Source organism: Haliotis cracherodii, unplaced genomic scaffold, assembly GCF_022045235.1.
Source record: "Haliotis cracherodii isolate W230 unplaced genomic scaffold, xgHalCrac1.p SCAF_7, whole genome shotgun sequence".
Classification (NCBI taxonomy): Eukaryota; Metazoa; Mollusca; class Gastropoda; order Lepetellida; family Haliotidae; genus Haliotis; species Haliotis cracherodii.
The window spans coordinates 37,986,843-38,009,611 of NW_027266330.1; the positions used below are offsets into that span (position 1 = coordinate 37,986,843).

The 22,769-nt window shown below is 40.3% G+C and overlaps 2 protein-coding genes across 2 annotated transcripts; one reads left to right on the forward strand and one right to left on the reverse strand.

The window, feature by feature from the left end:
* Nucleotides 1-652: 652 nt before the first annotated feature.
* LOC139448118 (uncharacterized) lies at nt 653-7,348 on the forward strand. Its single transcript, XM_071229634.1, has 5 exons — nt 653-1,721; nt 4,551-4,621; nt 4,903-4,960; nt 5,363-5,431; nt 6,693-7,348. Exons 1-5 carry the CDS (start codon nt 653-655, stop codon nt 7,346-7,348), a joined length of 1,923 nt encoding a protein of 640 aa, XP_071085735.1.
* Nucleotides 7,349-12,962: 5,614 nt separating this feature from the next.
* LOC139448864 (myeloperoxidase-like) lies at nt 12,963-20,208 on the reverse strand. Its single transcript, XM_071230387.1, has 13 exons — nt 20,193-20,208; nt 19,704-19,832; nt 19,151-19,259; nt 17,968-18,101; nt 17,359-17,532; nt 17,135-17,201; nt 16,325-16,419; nt 15,833-15,928; nt 15,343-15,435; nt 14,424-15,084; nt 14,009-14,178; nt 13,382-13,487; nt 12,963-13,023 (listed from the first exon to the last, which is right to left on the reverse strand). The coding sequence occupies exons 1-13, from the start codon at nt 20,206-20,208 to the stop codon at nt 12,963-12,965; spliced, it is 1,911 nt and encodes a 636-aa protein (XP_071086488.1).
* Between the last annotated feature and the right edge of the window lie 2,561 nt (nt 20,209-22,769).

The window sequence follows — 22,769 nt, forward strand, 5'->3', positions numbered from 1 at the left end:
GCTTGTGGCTACTGTGGGTCCGGACTAATGTCCATTTTATAGTGCTAGCTCACTGAAATACCAAGCCTCAGGTTAACATGAATACCCCACTCAGGCACACTATACTCCGAGCCGACCAGTCCTTGTTTTAGCCCCTGAATTCCGGGCGACAGGCAGGGTAACAACAAGTCTCCTCTTTTTCATTTATTGGTATAACGCGGCCGGGGATCGAACTCCCGATTTTCCGCTCCTCGGGTAGATGTTCAACTACTAGACAACGGAGGCGATCTACTAATTATTAATAATTTTACTTCGAATATGCCATGCATTAATCTATGTAAATGTCATACCCTGAACCAAGACCTCAGATATACTATACAAGTACACGTATTGTCCGCTGATGTGGCAATGCTGTTCAACATCAAGATTAAGCTGTCGACAATATAAGCCATTATAAAATATTGTTTCCGACATGGATGAGATACATTGTATTTCTAAGTCATATTAAAAAAAAAATAACGTTTAATCAGGGCGCACGTTCGTCATCTGATATCTCAGACATTATGTTATCTCAGTGTTTATTTCTCTATTTTCTATTTGCATGTATAATATACCATACTTCGTATCTTCCAGAACTGTACACAGCTTGGACATCATAACACTAAACAGGACAATGGCGACTGTAGTGAAGCTACCCCAGTGTAGAGTGTGTCACACCTCGTACAAGTATGGTGGGCCTGATCCACACCTCCTACCATGTCTCCACTCGGTGTGTCAGACATGCCTAGACACCGCTGATACACTGACGTGTGACATCTGCCAGGAAACATTTGATAAAAAACAAACTGATTTTCCTCCCGATGTCGTTGTCCTCAAAGATATCTTCCATCAAACTGCTGAAAACGATGGTTCCTCCGTGCTTTGTACCAACAAAGATGACGGCAACCAAGCCATGTCCTGGTGTGATGAATGTGAAGCCTTCTTGTGTGAGCACTGTCAGGCAAGCCATGAGGATATGAAGATAACAAGGTCACATGCAGTTGTGCCATTGGAAAACTTGACGTCTTCTGGCGGAGAACCTACTCCTAAGACTGTGTACTGCACAGAACATGCTGATCATCCTCTCCAGCTCTATGACGAAACATGTGAGCAAAGAATATGTTTCAAATGTAAGGAGAATCACAGCGACTGCAAGGTGAATGACATAGCCACAGTATGTCAACATCTGAAGGAGACGGTACTGGAGGAAGGACAGAAAGGCCTCTCTCAGAAGATAGAAACAATCAGAGCCATCAGGGACCAGGTACATGAAGTTGTCAAGATGTCAGAGGTAAAAGAGGAGGAAGGGAAGGAGTTCTTAAAGCATACATTTTCTGAGCTGAGAAATACTTTAAATCAGCGAGAAGAAGGGGTTTCGCTACAACTGGATCAAAGTTTCAGAGCTGTATATGATATGAATAACTCACGGCTATCCAAGTTGGAAATGGAGGAAGCCAAATGTGTCACAGCACTTGGTTATTGTCAGAAATTCGCTGCTATGTCTAGTGTAGACGCACTCTTCAGGGCCAGAAAGACAGTAGTATCCAGAACCAATGAGTGTATTACAACTGAGCTTCCCCATGTGAGAGATACAGAGGCTGCAGTCACTCTATCTAGACAGGACTTTACAGACCTGAAGCAATCGATTTCTTCCTTTGGAGGGTACTACATACCCATGGACCCTCAGTCCGAAAGTAACCCAGGTAGGATTTGATTATTTCTTGGATGATTAAACAATAAATTGATATTGTAACGAGCTAAAGAAAAGCTAAGTGTTTAGTATTCTGTACATGGAGTTGTTCCATTATGCTACATACAGTTTATTAGGAATGTTGAGTTAAATACGAATAATGTCATTGTCCTTGAGTGAGTGAATGTGTTTTTACGCTGCTTTTAGCAATATTCCAGTTATATCATGGCGGGGTACAACAGAAAATGTGCTTCACACAATGTACCCATGTAGGGAATCGAACCCGGGTCTGTTGCGTGACCTGCCGATGCTTTAACCACAAGGCTACCCCACTCAGTGTCCATGAGCATTGGCCATCATAATAGAACTCGTTGCTAGTTGCCTCTGTTCCCTGGAGATGATATACTTGTCATCTAGGTAACCAAGTCTACTGGGAGAAACTGCAGACATACACATCAGCATCACTATAGCTAGTTTTACATAAAGCTTACCATTTTCAGACATATTCTGTGTATTATTTTTGGAAAGAATGTTTGATACCGGACACCTTCCGCCATATTCTGTTATGCGCGAACTACTTCCTTGGCAAACAAGGCATTCGCCATTTTCCTGCCGCTTCAGTTAATTTCCTTAGCCCTTGGGCTCTTTATACCGACATATTTAACCCTTGGGCCTCCGTTATAACTGAATTAGGGTTAGTAGTAGTTGTTTGGTTTAGGGTTTGCAATAAACATTTCAGTAAGTACTTACAATCAAAGAGTCGTCCAATTTGTATCAATAGTAGCGAGTGGAGGGTTGGGTCTGACAATATCATTATCTTTTCCATGGGGATTGTTGTCTCGCACAATAAGAGGTAAGAAGGCAGTGAACTTGTCCGCGACGTCTGAACATTTTTACAAAATTTCTCCGAATAGGTGTACATGTCTTTTGTTAACGTTGTCTCCCGTCGTGGAAGTGAACGTTTTTTTGTTTATTGCACGTTTCGACGTTTCGATGTTGATTCTGGAGCGACAACAACCAAGTGAATGAGAGGTATAAGCAGCAGATGAACATTGAGAACAGGTAACAAATAATAAGTAGCACACATGTAATTGGGTGGAGCCAAATGTACAGTAAGAATAACAAATAACACAAGGTAATAAAGCACACGGGTAATAAAGCCAAATGTACAGTAAGTGGTGTCCTCCCATTAGTTAGACAGCCAGTTGTTAGACACCTTAAAATAACAACTTTTCTGGTTGAGTGCACAACAAAGTGCAATGCTGTTACCTTGATTGAAAATGGAATGACCCATAACTAAACATCAAGATATAACAAAACAAAAAGACGTCTTAAGTCAGATGTACTGATATTATAAACGTTCATCTCAGATTTGAACTGAACTGGAGTCTTCTGACCGAGGCATAGATGGTCTTTCAATCTGATGATCCGGTGGTCGATCTCGCGATACACTCGCTTGAGGCTGGGTGGTGCTGCTCCAAAGTTGACCTGGACGAGTTTGCTTCTTTCCGCATGTTCAATACATCTGATGACCTCTGAAGGAAGGCAGAAGGGGTATCTCGTTGTCATCTTCTTGTGCTAGCTGGTCATTGTAGAGGGAGTGCATCTTGGTTGTTTCTTCACGGGCGCGTTTCGAAGTGTGCTGAGGAACTTGGGTTTATTGACATGTTCTGGTGGACGGTTGTGCTCAGTCTGGTTCCAGAGGAAGTCGTCAACTTGTTGTGCATCTATCAGTGCAGGTCTTGATAACACACCTCCAGTAGGTGCTGGTCTGTCTTTCTCGATTTCGGTTGTAGAGTTATTCATCCAGAAGAATCTGAGGTGTGCATCTCTGTGACATAATAAATTCCTTAACTAGGCCATTCTGATAATGCTACCATGATCTGCCAGTAATAATATTTATATCACAGTTGGTTAAACTGAGTAGACTCTGGCAAATTGATAGTAAAATATTAATTGTTTTATATTAAGAATGTTATTATAGCAGGCAGCTAAGTGCAAGTGTAACTTGAGTCGTAGTCTAGTTGAGAAGTTCTTCGTTTTTCAAAAGTTTTAAAGATCAAACACTACACATTGGATTAACATAATAACTTATAATCAGAGTACAACATGCAACTGGAGAAGCAATCTAGTAAATAACTGTAACAATAAAGTAGAAAAGAAGTAGAGAAAGATCAAACAATGAACCTTAAAACATGCCTAATTTGTTCACTGAGTAGGACTGTACCATTTTTAGGGGTACTACCCTAATTAATCCCCTACTTCAGTGTCTGACAACTGGCTGTCTAACAACTGTCTGTCTAACTAATGGGAGATAACCCAGTCAGTATAAGGATAAAAAGGATTAAACAGATATGACAAGCTGATTGGATGTTAATTAATTAGTCTATTGCTTGATTAGATCTTCAAAGGCAGACGAGATGTAATGCTCCTGATCTCTGTTGATCAAAGTTTTGTGACGTCACGCAGAAATGGACAAATCAGGAACCACATACCTTTCAGATTTCTCTCACGCTCCGATGTTCCACACCTCATAAATCAATAGGCAGAAAAAATAACGAGCCATTACAAGTTTAGTTTTATTCGATTTGAACAAAAATAAAGTACTAAGTCTAGTTTTACAAGACAGGAAGTGATGCATAGAACTCACATTTAACGTTATTTTCTATCTAAATGTCCCCGTTGTCGTTTCCATCACGCACGAGTCTTGTGTTATATGAACGTCACGTGACCTATATGGTAGGTAGGTGTCCGGTGTAATGCATGTTTACCTCATTTTTATGCTCGTTGCAATTGTTAAATATTCCATTTACTCATTTGTTACATGTGTTTGTTATTACAGAGGGATCTACTATGAATGCTATAAGAACGAAGATAAACAAGCTTGAAGCTGATAACATGTTACATCTGCAGGTAAGTTTGTTGACACCTGCTATATAACTTTGAAATGTTCAATATAAATGTAATTCACCTTACTCAATCCGTTCCAAAACCAGGAAACCTCAAGTTCAAAGTATATATCTATTTTGAGATCTGTAAATTATTATACAATATGGTGGAATTAAGAGGATTAGACCTCTCGTTTTTGGTGTGATTAGGTAACCTGTTACCCAAAAGGCTACCTTACCAAGCCTTCCTCATTACATGCGAGTGATCTACATTGTATACATTATTCTTATTAATTATGATTTAAGGTTATAAAGAATCGCGATCAACAGATCGAACAGCTGTCGTCAACAATGAATTCTTTAGGTGAGCATCATTTCAATATTGATTAGATGGCATACGCGAATATGAGCTAGTATGATACATATAGTTGTAAAAATGAAGGAGATGGGAGCAAATAACATATTTTGCCAAACAAGCTCGTGTTCTGTAATTCACTGTGCACTCTTCAGAGTTTGGCACCCAGTTGTGAAAGGGTATGCCCATAAGGGGATCGAATTTCAAAGTATGATTTGATTATACACATTATTGTTGCCTGTGCATAGTGGCAAACGTCCACAATCTACCCCACTTTCCTCTCCTTTACTTCACTCAACTTTAAGCTGACACACCAGGATGTAAGTGAAATGATGTTGAAGTCGGCGTGAACAGTTCATTATACCACAATACCATATAGCAATAGTATATATATGACATTTTGTTTTGTAGAGTACGTGTCCAGTGTAGCTGTCCACTTTCTGCCTGCCTCAGAAGCCCCTTTTCCTGTTCCTCTTCTCTGTAAGTATGTTTGCACCAGGGAGAGTGTTATGACAACGTTGACAAATTCAATTGATAGACTCTACAAACTCCATACTTGTCTGATGTGACGAGTAGAATGAGATTAGCTATATGCAATGTGTGAAGTGCCAGACTGTGCAGATCATATACTGATAGTGTTCACAGTAGTTCGTCCAGTCACCCCAAGATTTGTCAAATCCACACTCGTTGATGTACATGTCCTACTGCTATAAGGGGGCACGGCTGGGCCAGTCGCCTAAGGCGCCGCGATTCGTTGTGCAGAATTGCGTCCCTTCGGCACGCCAGAAACCTGTGATTGTGGGTTCAAATATCAGTTCGCCCCGATTATGTTTCTAGGTTTGTCAGCACCATACCCGTGCTCGTGAGTTTCACCGAAGTGGTAAACGTCTGAGACCTGCATCACTTCGGGCTTTCCTCCAACATTAAGTTGACACGCCGAGATATAACTTGAATACTGTTAAAAGCCATGTTAAACCAAACTCACTCACTCACCCTAATGTTGTTGTTTACTTGTGCTATAGTGTGTGCACACAAAATTTCACTCATTAACATATTATTACAGGCTTTGATGAATTTGCAGTTGCATTACACTCACATGTCCCTCGTATTTGATAACACCAACAGTAACATTGCTTATACTCTATGGGGTTTGAACTACAGTGTTTGTTGGACTCATTCAGCATTACGTTACATACCCAATACTGAAAACTCTAATTTCCAATTATTCAGCACATATAAACCAGTTCAACCTGCCCAATCGTCTTACTATATACACATTTATTTTGAGTACCTATATGTCTGACCGTGACCCCTACTACAAATATATTACATTTATTGTTAGCACACCTACAGTTTCTAATTAATCATTACTCTAGATGTATCAAGACAATCTTTATTCAACGACTATAGCAATGTGATATAGAAGTTCGGTTTACATACTAATATTTCAGTTAATGAGCTGGTTGTCACGAAGTTTTGACGCGTATTTCAGTCATAACATGGCGGGTTAACTATAAAAAAACGTGGAATGAAAACTTTCTAAATTGAAAAACTTATGTATTCTCGAGTCAAAGCCGATAGTTTCAGATATTACCAATTACAGAAAACATCGTATCAGTCTTTTCGGATAATTTGAACTGTGTGTTTAAAAGGGCAAATCAGGAAATTAGGTAAGACATGATGATGCGGCAGAGATACAATGTATTTGTGTTGGAAAGTTTACTTTATTCATATTTTGTAGGTATACATCTAAAATATGACAAAGACAGAGTCAATCTCGACTCCGTCCACATCAACACAGAAGGAGACCTGGTCAACAGGAAGTCGGGCACTAGACCTGCAGGGGAGGGGAGACTGAAGAAGTATGATGGCACATGTAGCACTGCCCCCCTCCCCCGGGCTGGCTGTCCCCAGTACTGGGAGATGAAATCCAGGGTCAGTCTGCACAAACCACTCACACCGGACCTCCTCATCCTGGAGGTCGGTGTGTGCAGGAAGGAGCAGCGGGACGTGTATCATTGTATCAGTGGAGAACCCAGCTCCTGGTGCATGACCATCGTCCAGTGTCATACACACGGCGGGATATGCAGGAGGACATATAAGGAGGGGAAGCGTGTGCTGCATCTGCCTGACACTCTCCCCAACACGGCAGGGGCATCACGCACACTACATTACGGTGTTGTCTATGATGACACCAGGAAAAAGATTGTCTTCATTGATGTGAAGGAGAAGAAAGTGATGTCGACGTTAGACAATGTAGACTCTCGTCAGTCACTGTGGCCGATGTTCGGGGTGTATAACCCAGCTGACCTCACTGTCAGCATGACACTTGTAGTGGGCAGCGACATCAACATGACAGAGGAGAAGAAAGCAATGATTGTCAAGGCTTTGTCTTAAACGTTAGAGAGAGAGAGAGGGAGAGAGAGAGAGAGAGCGAGAGAGAGAGAGAGAGAGAGAGAGAGAGAGAGAGAGAGAGAGAGAGAGCAGTGTGTGTTCATCTAAACTATGGTGAGGAATTTACATATGAATGATAGTAAGGCTGTATTCCCTATGACTCTACCGAAATGGTGAGGAAATGTATACCTGTCTGCAATATTCTGTCCATATCAAGATCAGTTTAGGTCAGGCTATGCTACATGTATCGGGGAGCGATGACACCCAATCATTCAATGTAATCACCTGATCCTCATAATTCGCCTCGAGTTTAAGATAGAGTATTGAGGAAACGTTCTGCCCTGGAAGTCCTCTGAGTAACTGCTTCGTCATGATCAGTTGTTGGAATATATCAACTGTTTTAATCAATTATTCATGTCAGGTAACCAATTTCAATTTTGAGGTTAACTTCACTGTATTTTCGTGACTCCATTAAGGGTTTCATCAGGAACATTTGATCTCAACGTTTGGCGACAGATTTGTTTTTTGTCTGTCAAGATCAATAATATGTATCAAAATACATGTTTTACTTGCAGTATTAACATGGTTTATTTGGATTTAAATTTTGTATCAAAGGGATCGCCAACATGTACATTTTGACATTAAATAATCGGCACAATCATCAAAATGAACAATCAGTTAAATCAATTTCCTATTCTTAATGAATACATTAGAATGAAACGAGGGCCAATGTTGGGCATGCCAGAAACCTATGATTGTGGGTTCGAATCCCGGTTCGCCCCGATTATGTTTCTAAGTTTGTCAGCACCATACCCGTGCTCTTGGGATTCACCGAAGTGGTAAACGTCTGAGACCTGCATCACTTCGGGCTTTCCTCCCACATTAAGCTGACACGCCGTGATATAACTGGAATACTGTTAAAAGCGGCGTTAAACCCAACTCACTCACGCACACTCACTCAAAATGTATTGTAGGTGTGTACCTTCACATGCCATTGTGTCATTTATTGTATCAAGGTTTAGCCTTGACCTTTATCCTAATGTTTTGATTTTGGATTGTCACATGTACACTTCCTGATCACCACATCCCCCGTGTCATTCTCTTCCCTACCGCATCACACACCACTCCGTTACTTGACATGTCTGTTTCTCCCACCATACACATGGACGTAAGCATCGGTCATGTCTGTATTTGATGGAAGGAATCTCAGATCACGTGTACCATCTTCAAAACATATATATCCAATGAAACAATATTCAAAATGACATTCTTCAGTGTTGAATTAAAAAAAATGTAATACATTTACTTCTGAAGCTTTCACGAAATGGCTAAATCATTGGAGGCAATTCCTGCTTTACCGTGATTAATTTAGTTTTGTGCTTAACCAACAAGTGTATTGATGACAAATTTCCTTTATTTTCATGATAACATGGACTTGATTAATTTCAAATATAGGGACAGCAGCAACATGGAAATGTCATCTATTCTTTTGATTTCGATTCTCTGAATTGCAAAACATAAGGCGTCGGATAATGTCATGTGTTAGATCACATTCGCCAGCTCACTGTTGTCAACGTTGCTGCGGAAAAGTGTGTGGTTCAGGGGACGCAACGCGTGTTTTACTATATATATTTCATGAACTCGAATCCTATGGATTGCTTTCTCGTTCGAGCCTGAAACTAGCACAGACGTAAATGTCCTAATCTGTCAAGCTGCATAGTTTTGTATGGGGTGTATAGGGTTTTTTACTTGGGATTCAGCTGATTTGACGACCACATTACCTTGGAACAAATATTGTTAGAATATCTCAGATCTTCTTAACCATTGTTGATAGGCATTTTGGGGTGATGACATGGGACATTTACATGTATGCCTGCTAATCTACCATCAGAATGATAGAAAGAATGGAATGAAATGATGTGATGTGTTACCTGTGAGCAACTGTGTGTATTATAAGGGAAGGTGAATTGGTACATGGCACCTTACCTTGATTCCTGTAAAGGTCTATTTTTAGTAAGACTTTCTACCTCAGTGCTCAATGGAAACGTATTTGTGTAAACATGTTATTGATACCTGGTGTATTTTATTTGTAATCCATGTACTTGACGTAATCAGGTGTTCATTAACACATTGTCATGTGCCGTCTGCTGTAGCAAAAATAAATTGGGTTCCACAACATATATCTCAGTCTGCTTTCCTATTGTGAAAATGTTGTAATTATTATACACTTTTATGGATTAATAATATACAGCTTACTGCGGACGTTGGTAAATTTAGAATGAATTGATCATTTAAACTGTGAATCAACCATGGTTGATTGTATGACTGGATAATTTGTCACATCAGTACAATCTGAATGGTGTGTCTATGTTATCTCTACTCTACTGTATTAATTTTATAACGTTTCATGTTTTAGTATTTAACTTGTATTAGGTATAGTATGTTAATTGCTACCTCATTCACAATGCTTTTAAGAAAGGGCGTATATCGTAGGCAGTTTGGCAGGGTATAGGTTTTAAGAGGGAGCATATATGTCTTATATATTCCCTGAGTTAAATAAGTTAAATATATATATAGATAAATATTCACAGCGCTGCCCAATACATATTATAACAGCAGCTGGGTATTATTACTATGGCCAACAGCACGGAGTCATGTGCAGGTCAGTGACTCCTAATTAGCGCTAGAGAATGGCCGGTTGGCCACTGAAGCTTGACATTGTGGATGAGGTGCGGGGGGGATACTGCAGGCTGACCAGAGAGGTATCGTATTCGATACGTGGCAGCTGGTCAGTGGTTTCACAAGTTAAAATTAGAATACTTTCTGTTACTCGAGGCTTGATCCTCGGACAGCGGCTAGGCAGGTTGGCCCTCTGATGCCTCTGATATGCTCCCGGCCATGTATGTCCCATTATCACGTGCACAATCGTGATGATAGAGGTGCTGTAATTATTATATCACAAATAAAGTGCTATTGACCCACGGATGGACTCCTGTGTTTGAAGAAGAACATATATCCATAACATAACAGCCCGGGATACAAGTCGAAATGAGACCAACCGGAGTCCGAGCAAGCATCGAGCAGGCGCCGAGCGGGTGTCATTCGTCGGACACTGGGAATGTTGGCGTGCCTGTTTCGGAGTGTATATTATGGGCTGAATTGGATGAGCAGCATAGAATGTCTTCAGGATGCCTGTCCCTCTACACACACTGAGACTGGCCTGGCTCCGTATGCAGTACGCGAGAGCCCGACACCGTCACAACGTGATCCTGGCAGCGCTGGTACAAAAACACGGTACAAGAACGGCGAACACGAACTATGATCGGTCGGGCACTGAGCGGGCTCCTTTTATAGCGAGCAACCATTTTTTTCCAAAATCCTTCGGGTATCTTCCGATCATCTTTGGTTTCATGACCACTGCACCTATGTGTCACAGATGTGGGCAAAAATCTGTGTCACGCCGGGGCATCGGTGAAACTCAACGATGCCCCCACATCGTCCGGAGACCGTTGTATATATGTGACTGAGGCACAGGCATTAGAGAGTTTTGGGGACAGCGGTAAGAGTGAAGTTTTTTAACCTATTGTGTAGCCTACTGCGATGTCATAGCATTTACGTCACAATGAGCACTTCGGTGTCATCATAAAGACGTTCTGCTTGGAAATAAACCTTCAAAGTTTTGCTTCGTTTTATTAAGGGGTGGTTACTGTATGTATGCAAGGGTTTGTTTATTTGCTGGTGTCCTGGTTGTCTTAATTCAGGTCGAATACTCTCTCAAAACACTGCACTCAACCATGCTGCTTTACTCATTAGCGTCTATAAGACTAATGCGTTTGCGTTCAGGTTTGTCATGGAAGAATGTAGCTTTTATAATATCTATTATGCAGTAGCACTATGAACGGTATTAAAGTGCAGGGCTTTTGATTGTCTGGCATCTACGTCAGCCGAACAGTGACAGGTCAAAACGTCATAGGCCGCTTGCAGGCAGGTGAATAGCGAGCCACCGTAGCCATGGTTTTCAATGTAGCGCCCAGCACAATCACAGGGATATGGGTTCTTTTTCAGCAGCATGGGTCAACACGTTAAAGGATAGCAGGTCTACTAGCAAGGACTGCATTGGAGTCGTCAACACAGGGTATGGCCTCAACAGCGATGGAGAGATGTCTGATTCCGCGACGAATCAAGATTTCTCCTCCATCGAGGGGATGGAAGAGCTCGGGTCTACAGACGTCGGGGAGAACGTAACGCTGGAAACTGCGTACAGGTTTGGCGGAGGTAGCGTTATGATGTGGGCGGGTATTTCTCATCATGGCAGGGCAGGTTTTGTCCATATCCAGGGCAATCTTACGGCTCAAATGATAAATCAACGAAATTCTCCTATTGCAGCCAAGTCCTCTCAATTGCAGCCAACGACAAACGTGTATTCCAGCAGGACAACGCTCGACCGCATACAGCACGGTTCACAAGAGCCTTTCTACACAATAACAATGTTGATGGTCTCCCCTGGCCTCCAGATCCCCGGACTTGAGCCCGATAAAGCACCAGCGGGATGAATCGGATAGACAGCTACGCTGACGTCAACCACAACCCCAGACGTTGCAGACGTTGGCTTTTGCGTTGCAGGCTGAGTGGGCTACCATTCCCCAGGATGTGATTCGCATACATTTCCATGGGTAGGAGATGTCAGACCGCTATCGATTCCAACGGGGGACAAACGCGTTATTGATGGTAGCTGACCTTCACCTTGGACGTTTCCTATCTACCGATAACTGAGATGACTACAATCACCAAGTGTTCTCTCCACCACATTTTGGTATTTTCTCACATCACTCAAATCTGGCGTTGCGTTTCTTTCTTTAAAGAGTATACATATATATCCAATATCATAAATCTTCCGTTTGTAACAAGAGTTAGATGAAGACACGAATTCACCACAAAGACATTGATTATTTAATGATAAGTAAATAATGAAGTGATTAATATGCGTTTACTTTAAATTGCTTTAAGCTTATAGTAGGTGAGTGAGTAAGCGAGAGTGGTTATACGCTAATCTGGCAATATTCCACCAAGATGAAACTGGGGCAAGTCAGAAATGGGTTTCCCACACTGTACCCAATGAAACTAATACGAGGCCGCATATGTCCCACACACATAGCTGTAAATACGTACATGTAACCACGATATATTACAAGTGTCAGGGCTCGTCTCTGCACCATTACTGGAATAAGTTGGAAATGTTATAAACAATTGATGATCCTCAAATTAACGGTATGCCTTCAAAATAACTTCCTCCATGGTCGGTTGGTTTCCATTTTTATCAAATATTCCGTAATCAAGTTGAAACTCTCTGCATGGATATGTTTATGCATGGTTTTCCTTTATAACCTTTTCCAGACATTGCATCATCCAATTGGACAGGTTTCCGGAAAACCGATTGTCGTATATACACAAATGAGCAAAAAGGATAGACCAATAACGCAAGTCAGTTTGAAATTTGCATGTCTTTTATTGTCAAGCAAGGTTAAACTATGTGGCAGAATGTGTTTGCACGAAGAGAGTATCCGTTGTGCCAATCGTTTACGTATATATATATGCCACACGTGATGAGAACAGTGTTTTACTTTCGCCATTTGTTCACATCTAGAGTTGGCAAGTCGCAACAGGATAGTAGGGGATTTCTGAAAATGAATACAAGGTGATGATAATAATGAAAGGTTCAGTCTCGCTTTTAATAATATTGAAACATTACTAAGTTACGGAATACCAAGAATAGCCTAACACATTCTACCTTAGAAAATCGAACCGGAGTCTTCAACTTGACGAGCGTACAATTTAACCATGGAACAACAAGCTTACGTTACCAGAAATACGTAAAGAATGTTTTGTCAGTAGATTGTCAGAGTGTTGTGAACTAATTATTACAAAGATTATCGCATATGTAGTACAGGAAGGAGGTGTTTGTATGACCTCTAAAACACATGATATTAATGAGTCATATAATTTTAATTTAAATGTTCAGATAGATCTGAATTTTACCTTTTCTTGGATTCCACATTGAATGCGTCCATCTGTATTTTGTTAATTCCGGAGTTTAAGCACAGAATCTTCGACAGCTTAACCCGTTTTATCTCCACTAGTTGTTCTGAAAAGAAGTAAGGAGGATGCAATACCATCTATAGTTTATCATTTCCCAAATGTCTACCTTTTCTTATGTCAGAGAAGTGCTGTGAGATGAAATGGGCTTTGCAACGTAACGTAAATACATCCCACTCAGCCTATTAGGCAGGGTAACAAGTACCTTGTTTGACATTGTTTCGTTTAACGCTGTCTTGGATCGGACCTCAGACCTTCTGCTCTCCGAACAGACGCCCTATCTTCAGGACCACGGAGGCGGTCACATGTCAGACAAGTGAGTTGATGTTAATGGGTGTGTGTGTGGGGGGGGGGGGGGGGGGGGGGGGGGGGGGAGTGCAGTGTCTGCACATCGGCCTAGTGTTCTGATCCTTTTCTCAATGAAGATACGTACAAAAAAGATGGGTGGCAACGATGAAGCCTACATATTATTATGGTATGAAGTTAAATATTAAAAACAAATAAGCCTAATTTTGAATATCTTTCCGATGCACTATGTGTGCATAGACGGAAACAAGTCGTGTCATTTACCTGGAGTGAAGCCCTTGTTAGTGTTGGCAGTTTCATACCAAAAGGAATCACCAAACTTTATGTCGTGAAACTGTTGACCAATCAGACAAGCCAGCAGAGGTCCCATTGACCCGCCCTTCACTGGAATCTCTGACACGGCGCCGCTGAACACGTCAACATCACGCGGGTGACTAGAAAATAATGGACACACATCATGTAACATCATCATGAGAAAAACGCTAAAATTACTTACATTTGTGAAAGTTGTTTGTGGAGATTTGTCTATAATCCATAGACACAAGGGCAGTGACATGTTTATACAATAAAACAATATCATGAACCGTTCATGTTTATAAATGCAGCAAAGAGATTTAAATGTTGTACACATGCTGAACATATAATATATTCGACTTAAGGATTTTTGCAAAATTCCTACCTGTAGGTTCTCGTTAAAGCTGATGTAGCATTTCCAAAAACGGCAGTTTCGAAAGTGTCCAACTGTTTGAGGTTGCAAGCATGACGGAAGTCGTTGTAGGAAGGAAGACCATGATCACGACCCCTCTGGATGTTTAGTGATACGACGTCATGGCTGTTCTTGCCTGATGTTTCAAACAGATGGTCTGTCATCATGTCTGTGACAAAGCGGTCCACATTCTGTCTCTTCTTCTCCAGGATAGCCTCCAGGACTGCATCCAGGTCCCGTATCACTTCCGTCGGACTGTTAAACAACTTGGATATGGGCATCCGCCGACCATCTATGGTCAGGAAGGTTGGGATTGTGGAGTGTCCGTATCTGAATGCAGCTGTCGCGAAGACATTAGCGATGGTCGGGTTTTTGGTGATGTCGTAGCTGTATGTGTCAGGTGTCAGTTTGAAGGTCTCCATTGCCTCAGATCCTAGGATGATTGGCAGCCATTCGGTATATGTGATGTGTTGTAACATGGCAGATACTATTTTCTTGGCCTCTTGAAACAGGATCTCATCAGGTGTGCCAGTCGGAAGAATAGAGGACAATTCTCTGACGAGTCGATTGTGTTCCCTCATGAATATAGTGTGGAGGACGGTCAGGCCAGGAAACACATTGACGCGATCGTCACCTAACATTAGAAATATAAACATATATCATCTATATGTCATCACATTTCATCCAATAAATAATATTGTTATCAGTCCAAATCGTTTGTAATATACTTCTAACCGCGACCTGAATAAGTAAAACTATGAAACATATTGGTGTTTTTTCCAGATGACAGTTCCCATGAAAGTAAATCATATATCAATCAACATTATCGCCATACAAAAATCATAATATCTAAACTTAGTTGTTGTTAAAAAAAACAGCAGTAAGTATTTACCTGCAGCAAAACACCAGTCAGTGGAATGTTCAAGACGGCAAATAGTTTCATTTGATTCGGGAAGAAGATCATCTCCCTTGGTCTTGAGGAAAGCTGTTTATATGAAGAGAGGTTACAGTCAATAAATCTGATTAAGAAAGAGTTCTGACAAGAAAGATCTTTCTCAAACTCGGAGAAGGCAATTTTTTTATATTTTATGGTCAGAGTCACTTTATCTGCAATTGTCACTGAAATGTTACTGTCACTGTGGTGAAATACCCGAGCAGGAATATGACGCTGACAACCTTTAACAAATTCTGGCATTGGAACCCACGATCCTATGTTTCTGGCACGGCAAGAGGATAATACAATTTTCCATCTATTCGGACACAATGCCTTATCAGTGTCTATCCATCTAATCGCGTTCATAAGTATAGGTTTCCGTGTAGGTTTCCAAAATTTAATTAATGTTTACTTAGTAAAGGGATGCTATTGATGAAGGTCCACTTACGGCCATGTCTGAGGTGGTTCAGATGTTCAGTATTTAATCCATACACATTGGAAGCATCCAGAAAAGCTGTCAGTAGGTTGATCTGTTCCCGAGGATCTGTAAAACATATATAAAAGCAACGTTATATAGGATATAATAATACGCTTCACGAATACCCGTTGTCGCGATGACATTGTACAATGTGTTTTTGTTGTTGTTTTTCTGCATGTTCTGACTTATTCACTCACAAAGATATCCTCAAGTGGGAATCGAACTCCACATACTGTTCCCATATGGGCAATCAAAGCTAGATCTTTCGTGTGACGGGCGAACGCTTTAACCATCGGGATACACGCCGCCCCAATATTTTTGATTAAGACACGCAGGTACTATTAAAGATGGGCTTTCCCAATTAAAGTGATTCTGTAATAATAATGTTGTGTTTGATCAAAGAGCACACAAGCAACATTCAAACAGCACACTTCCGCATCGTTAAGGGGTAATATCACTCACTGATTCCTGGGGCGGCTGCTGATCTGATGAACTCCATGCAGCTCTTGTTGAAGTGACGGTCATTATTAGGGATTCTAATAGGAAAGCAGGGGCCGCTGAAAGGAGTACATGTAAGTTTAATAACTAATGTCGCGATAGATTGTTTTGATGAGGCGTTTTATGTACTCATTTTGAGTGTGTGTGAGAGTTGGGTTTAACGATTTGATATTATCCACTGATGCAAACTGGATACATATATCGAACATTGAATTTTAGATTGTTCTTGTTACATTCATTATGACTTATAAATTGAATAGTTTGTGTGTGACAAGTGTGACTAATTAACGATATATGCGTCGTAACTTGTATATAAAGGAGTTGGTCATTCACAATATGTTGTCATCAGTTATAATACGTTTCTACGATCTACAGATTTTGTAAATATGTTCTTTTCTTGCCTAAGATTTCACAGTATAATTTGCACCATATAAATGAAACCCGTGAATATCCGGGGTAGAATAGGTCTTCAGCAATCCGTGCTTGCCGTAAAAAGGCGATTATACTTGTCGTAGGAGGGGACTAACGGGATCGCGTGGTCAGGCATGCTGACTTGGTTGATGCATGTCATCGTATCCCAATTACGTGGATCGATGCACATGGTGTCAATCAATAGACTGAGTGGTCCAGACTCGATAATTTACAGACCGCCGCCATATAGCTGGGATATTGCTGAGTGCGGCTTTAAACAACAACGACAAAAAAACACATATAAATGACACCATTTGTAAATTGTTCTACAGATTCTACACAGTTCCATTTCAATGTACTCACCCAGTTTCCACATCAGGGTGTTGAACACCTGGTTCCAGACCTTCACAGCACTTTGTGGCCAGGTCATCTGGCGGGACAAAGAGAAGGCAACACTTAAACAGCACTCGTCTCCATATATAAATTATGATGCAATGTAGTTGAATCAGCACGATGAACTCAATACATGTACTATTAATTTAAAGTTCATTTGCGATAAGTGAAAATACATAAGTATAGCATCTTACCTGAATGGACGGGAGTTCCGGTCAAGTCGTGGTCAATAAACTGACCCCATTGCATCACTAACAGTGTGTTGTCACTTGACTTTCGGCTGATGCTCCTGTGGACCCTTGTGCTGATCAGGCGAGGACTGGGGAGACGCTTGCCTTCTGAGTCAGTTAGTCGTGGTACAAAGGTTCCTGGGGGGCGAGAATTATAGTTTAGACTGATCAGTTATGGAGCTACTAAATCAACATCGGATATAACGACATCAAAGGGATATTCAGACGCTATATAGACATGTTCACATGTATACCAGTATTTATAGTTTACCACATCTTGTCTGTTTATCATTTATGTCATCGCAATCGGCGTTAGCTCAGTGTTGACAAAGTAGTCATAATACCTAACATAGATTGTCCACGTCAACAGGGGACACCAATACTGTAATGAAACATTGGGGTCTACAGTGTGACGAGCCAGCACAATAACCACTCGGCTTACCCACCGCTAACCGTCAGTCTGAGCATCGTTTGGAGGCTTTCCTGTTTGAGACTATTTCTGTGGGTTGATTTGGGTTGAGGAGTTACCCTACCATATTTGAAGACACTGTGTTTTAACCAGTTTACACATACCATCTTCATAGGCAGAATGAAGGATTCTCTTAAAGGGCTGTTCCGTTGAACCCCATTGAGGCTCCCGTTCGTTGTTACACATTCCATCAATTTGGCGGTAACGAGAGTTGTGTTCGCAGAGAGTGGAACGTCGTCTGCCAAAGATAAATAAAAAGATATTAGAATGAACAATATCATTAATAATATTAATTAGGAGAAACGCATACTGTGTTTTCCATGTAGAGCAAGGTTACCAGTAAATTTCACCGCGCTAATTGAATTTGGACCCGAACGCGCCACCATGACTGAATTAAACCCGAACCCTTTAGTGTTAGCAAACATATTGAGTGAAGCGGCATGGATTGAGTCTAGTGTTTTGAGTGGGTTGTCGAACTGGATTACGGAATCACTGACGACAGATACAAATCATGGCGCTCTATGTGCTCAAGTAGTTTGTTTTCTATATGCTCAAGTAGTTTGTTTACACAGTAATATTTCCATCGAATATTTGACAGGCATTGAAGCCATATGACTACGGTAATTTAACATGAAGTGGGCACCACCAAATGAAAACTAAGCAAATCTTGTAAAGCTTTTGCCCATTGTGACGCAAAAGATATGACGTCACAGTCGTATGGTGGTGGTGAGGGAAGCGCTAATTTCAAGCTCTCTCTTGTCTGCAAAACTTAAAATGCATTCTCTTTGCAGATGTCTGTCGTGTTTTATGCACGATATGTATTCCACACATCCTTTGAATGTTGTTGTGATCGCAACTTTGCAGTTTGTAACCTATGATGTATTTATTTAGATATGCCTACCAACAAAGACTGAAAAAAGTACTTTTCTGTGAATCACAGGGGGTTTATACTGATTTGACAACCTCTGATTGACCAATCAGAATCGATTATTTTCCAAATTCAGGGTAGAATAATATTTATGTGCATGTTTTTGCGTTAATCAATATGTCTACAGTTTGTCTTATCAGTCTTCCATTTTGCTATTTCTTGTTTTACTTAAAATCGTATACTACCACAATATCTTAGATATACGAAATATACAACAGTGTGGAATTTGTTGATCGAATATTCCACTGGAGTGAGTGGATGCCTAGACTGCCAGACGGAAGCTGGAAGAGATATATGTTTGGAAAATATCTGTGTGGATACTCTATGCTCCTAAAGGAAAGCAGGTGGTCGGTACCCACCTTCTAGTCGGTCCATTGTTTTTCTTCTTTGACTTTTTGTTGACGCTGATCTGACCTGTTTCACTCGAGTCAGCAAGCGTGCACGTTACAAGGTCTGTTGTGTCGTGATCTAGAAAAGGAAGGATAACAAATTACGCTAATAAAATAGAGCTCCACACAGGTATGGTTGATACATACTTTCCATTTCTTCCGAATAATAATAAAACAAATAAGAAACTAGTTCAACCGTGATATGGGCGGCGGGGCGGTCTAATGAGTTAATTGTCTGTTTCCCCCGACCATGATCTTTACACGGGAATAAATGTGTGATCCATACTGTGTGTGTTGGTGTTGCTGAAGTATTGGCGAAAATGGCGTAGAACGTTACGTGAGTTTCATGCTCTATACAGAAACGTGGCCAATATTACAGCATTACTCCAATATGAATATTGCTATCCGAATGGTTGCAACATGTTTTTCGATGAAATTGAATTGGAAATCTTCTGGATTTTTCATTGCGTTTAAATCTGTTTTCTGTATAAGTATTTTTATAAGTACGCTGTACACTGTTTACCTGCTGTCCCCCTGACAGTCTTGGCCTCAGTACCTCGTATCTGTGCCGGCAGCTCTGTCACAACATTACCCCCTCTCTTCTCATCCATCCTCCTTTCCTCCGGGGCTTCACCCGAAGAGGCTGCACTCACTGCAATAGAAACAACACAATAGGATTCATCATGATCAATGCTGGTGACAAAGGCGACGTCAATCCCACAAGGTTAATGTGTATGAAGTTGGAAATCTTAAAAATGTATTCCCCCCCCCCCCCCCCCCCCCCCCCCAAAAAAAAAAAAAAAAAGGTTACCAAAGTGAAGATACATCTGCCCCTCTGTTTTTTTTTATATAGATATATAGTGTCGCAATGGAACTAACATCCCCGTGTACAGGAAAAACATATGCGAATATAAGAGTCCATGGTAAATACTTACGTTCATTCAGCAAGCGCTCAAATAAAGATACCTGTAAAATGATAGAAACAAAGTGAATTATATAACACATAAACTACTTTCTGCTGCCAGCATTTTCCATCAATTTTGTGTATTGCCTGTACGAGCAATATGGTAGCGAGTAACTTTGGACTTATGAAGTGTTTTTTTTAATATTTTTAATAGCATTGAAAGTGACATTATATACAACGTGTAATGCTAGATCAATCATCAACTCGGGCAATTCCACCCAGGTATACATAAACTCTATATACGGGTTGGGCAGTCGGGTTGCCTTGTGGTTAAAGTGTTCGCTCGTCACGCCGAAAACCCGGGCTCGAATCCCGACATGGTTACAATGTGTGAAACCCATTTCTGGTGTCCCCCACCGTGATATTGCTTGAATATTGCTAAAAGCGGCGTAAAACCAAACTCACTCATTATATACGGATAGAGAAAACTATCAATGGTGCTGATCTCAGTATGGAATAATTGAGTATATTCAGAAAAAAACAAGAACGTCAAAATGCCCATGGCATTATTATATACCTACTAAATCATCAAACAGTGATGCGTTATTACTGTTTCAAGCTCCCTATATTCATACCTGTAGTTGACAATATGTCCTGGTTGCATTGTATGCATACCTGGAATATGTAAACATCGATATGTAAAATAACCATGTATACAAGAAACATGCGTGTTACCTTCCCATGATCGTATCCGCCATACGTTAAAGAACAGAAACAAGCAATAAGCAGCCAAGTCCCTTTCATGGTGTATGTTCAACTTCCACTCGTTGTTACCCAAATTCGGTGACGGAATGGTGTTCGAAGAAAATGCATCGGCCTTTATATCTACATCGACGATAATCCTTTAATCAGTGAATAATAAGATAAGCCATTTAGTCTTAAATATCCGAAATTAAATGGTTCAATCTAATTAAGTCATGGACTCTGTTTAAGTTAAACCGAGTTACTAAGGAACAAACTTAAGCGTGAGGATTTGTGCGAGTGGGTATACAATAGCGGCCCAATTAGGTACTTGCATCTATATGAGTGTTCAAAGGGTGTTCATTATGGTAATTTCAATCTGTTTTGTAGGTGATCATTTAATCCCCCGAAATCAGCATTAAACGCTTATTCTCTCAGCGTATGCGTCTCATTTATTTCTATGTAGCTGCATTTCCTAAAACAATGTCTTTGTTGATTGCATTTTTCAGATGCAAGCTGTTTATTTCTCCAAGTTAAAATGTGTGAGCTTAGCTTACAAATGTAGCAAGTAGATTATAACGACACTGAATGAATTTGAAATATGCTGAAAACCGTACTATGTTTTTCTTCTTTTATTTATTTTACAAAAGCCGTAGACAAACATTGCTTATTGAAACATTTAAAATACTATTTAATTTGCTATTCCAGTTGTGCTATTTGAGACAAAGGGCAGTGGGATAATATGCATATGCTATGAAATAGAGGAGGATTGTTTGTTTTAAATATATAAAGTATTTAAGTGTATTCGACAATTGTGTAAAATGTTTATATTGCGTTTTCCGTGAATGTATTTATTCCTGAAGCATGGACACCGATTATCTATGTCAATAATACATATCATGTGTCGAAAACATGTTTTGAGAAATATTGTGAGATTTTGTTACCAACCTACGTCGGAACAGAGAAGCTAAAATATTGCATTTTATTGCTGACGAATGGGTCGATGAACAAAGAGGTAGATTTAACCTCGGATCTGAATAGACACTACCACTGTTATCCTGAAAAGTGTTTTGAATATCAGTATGCATATTGACTCAAAGCCGTGTATGCCTTCCATGTTTTAACTTTAATCATCAGCTCAGCTTAGTATGCGCATAGCCTTACACGAGTTTGAATCTTTTCTACATTCGGAGTCATCGATAATGATAGTATCTGAAGAAGCTTATATGTGTGTAGTATTTTGTCAGGTAACAAGACAGGTCTGTGGTATTGATTCCTTACATAACGTCATAGATACTGTGAATGCCTTTTGAAAATAAATACACGTCTTCATAATTGGTCATGGTACGATCTATGATATATTCTGCGAATTATCTTTGAAAAAGGTATCAGAGCAAAAGTGCAGGATAAAACAGGTGGTCATGAATATGTTTTACGATCGTAACATAAATTTACTCAAACCCGAAGTAAGTGTGATCATATATGTTCAGTGGCATTTGATCATTATTATCATGATGTGTCGACCATATCGTGCACATTGATATTTCTACCAACTGTCAACTCAACTAACGACGGACCAGTATATCAGGAATCTATTTTAATTCGTACGCACAATTAATAATGAATTAACACAAACCTTAGCTGAACCAAAAATGAAACATATAGAAAAAATATCCTTTTTAGAAACCAATACCGCCAGTCCTATTACTAACTCACAATAACAAGCCAGAATGTTATTATATGGATCGGGTGGTTTGTGTCAACTTTAAATCTGCAACATATGTAAACTCTTCTGTAGAGAAGTTCGCTTTATATACTTGACTCGAATAATCACCCTGTTTACACCCGGTCCCTTAAACATACAGACATGGCGGGATAACACGTTATCAGGATATGACATCTCAAAGCTCAGGATACTATGTTTATTATACAAAATACAAACAC

Coding starts and splice junctions, on each gene's coding strand:
- LOC139448118 (XM_071229634.1), top strand. CDS start 653: ATGGCGACTGTAGTGAAGCTACCCCAGTGTAGAGTGTGTCACACCTCG. Junction 1,722..4,550: donor TCAGTCCGAAAGTAACCCAG/GTAGGATTTGAT, acceptor TTGTTATTACAG/AGGGATCTACTATGAATGCT. Junction 4,622..4,902: donor ATAACATGTTACATCTGCAG/GTAAGTTTGTTG, acceptor TTATGATTTAAG/GTTATAAAGAATCGCGATCA.
- LOC139448864 (XM_071230387.1), bottom strand. Junction 16,420..17,134: donor CACCCTGATGTGGAAACTGG/GTGAGTACATTG, acceptor TACTCCTTTCAG/CGGCCCCTGCTTTCCTATTA. Junction 15,436..15,832: donor GAACCACCTCAGACATGGCC/GTAAGTGGACCT, acceptor TCATATAAACAG/CTTTCCTCAAGACCAAGGGA.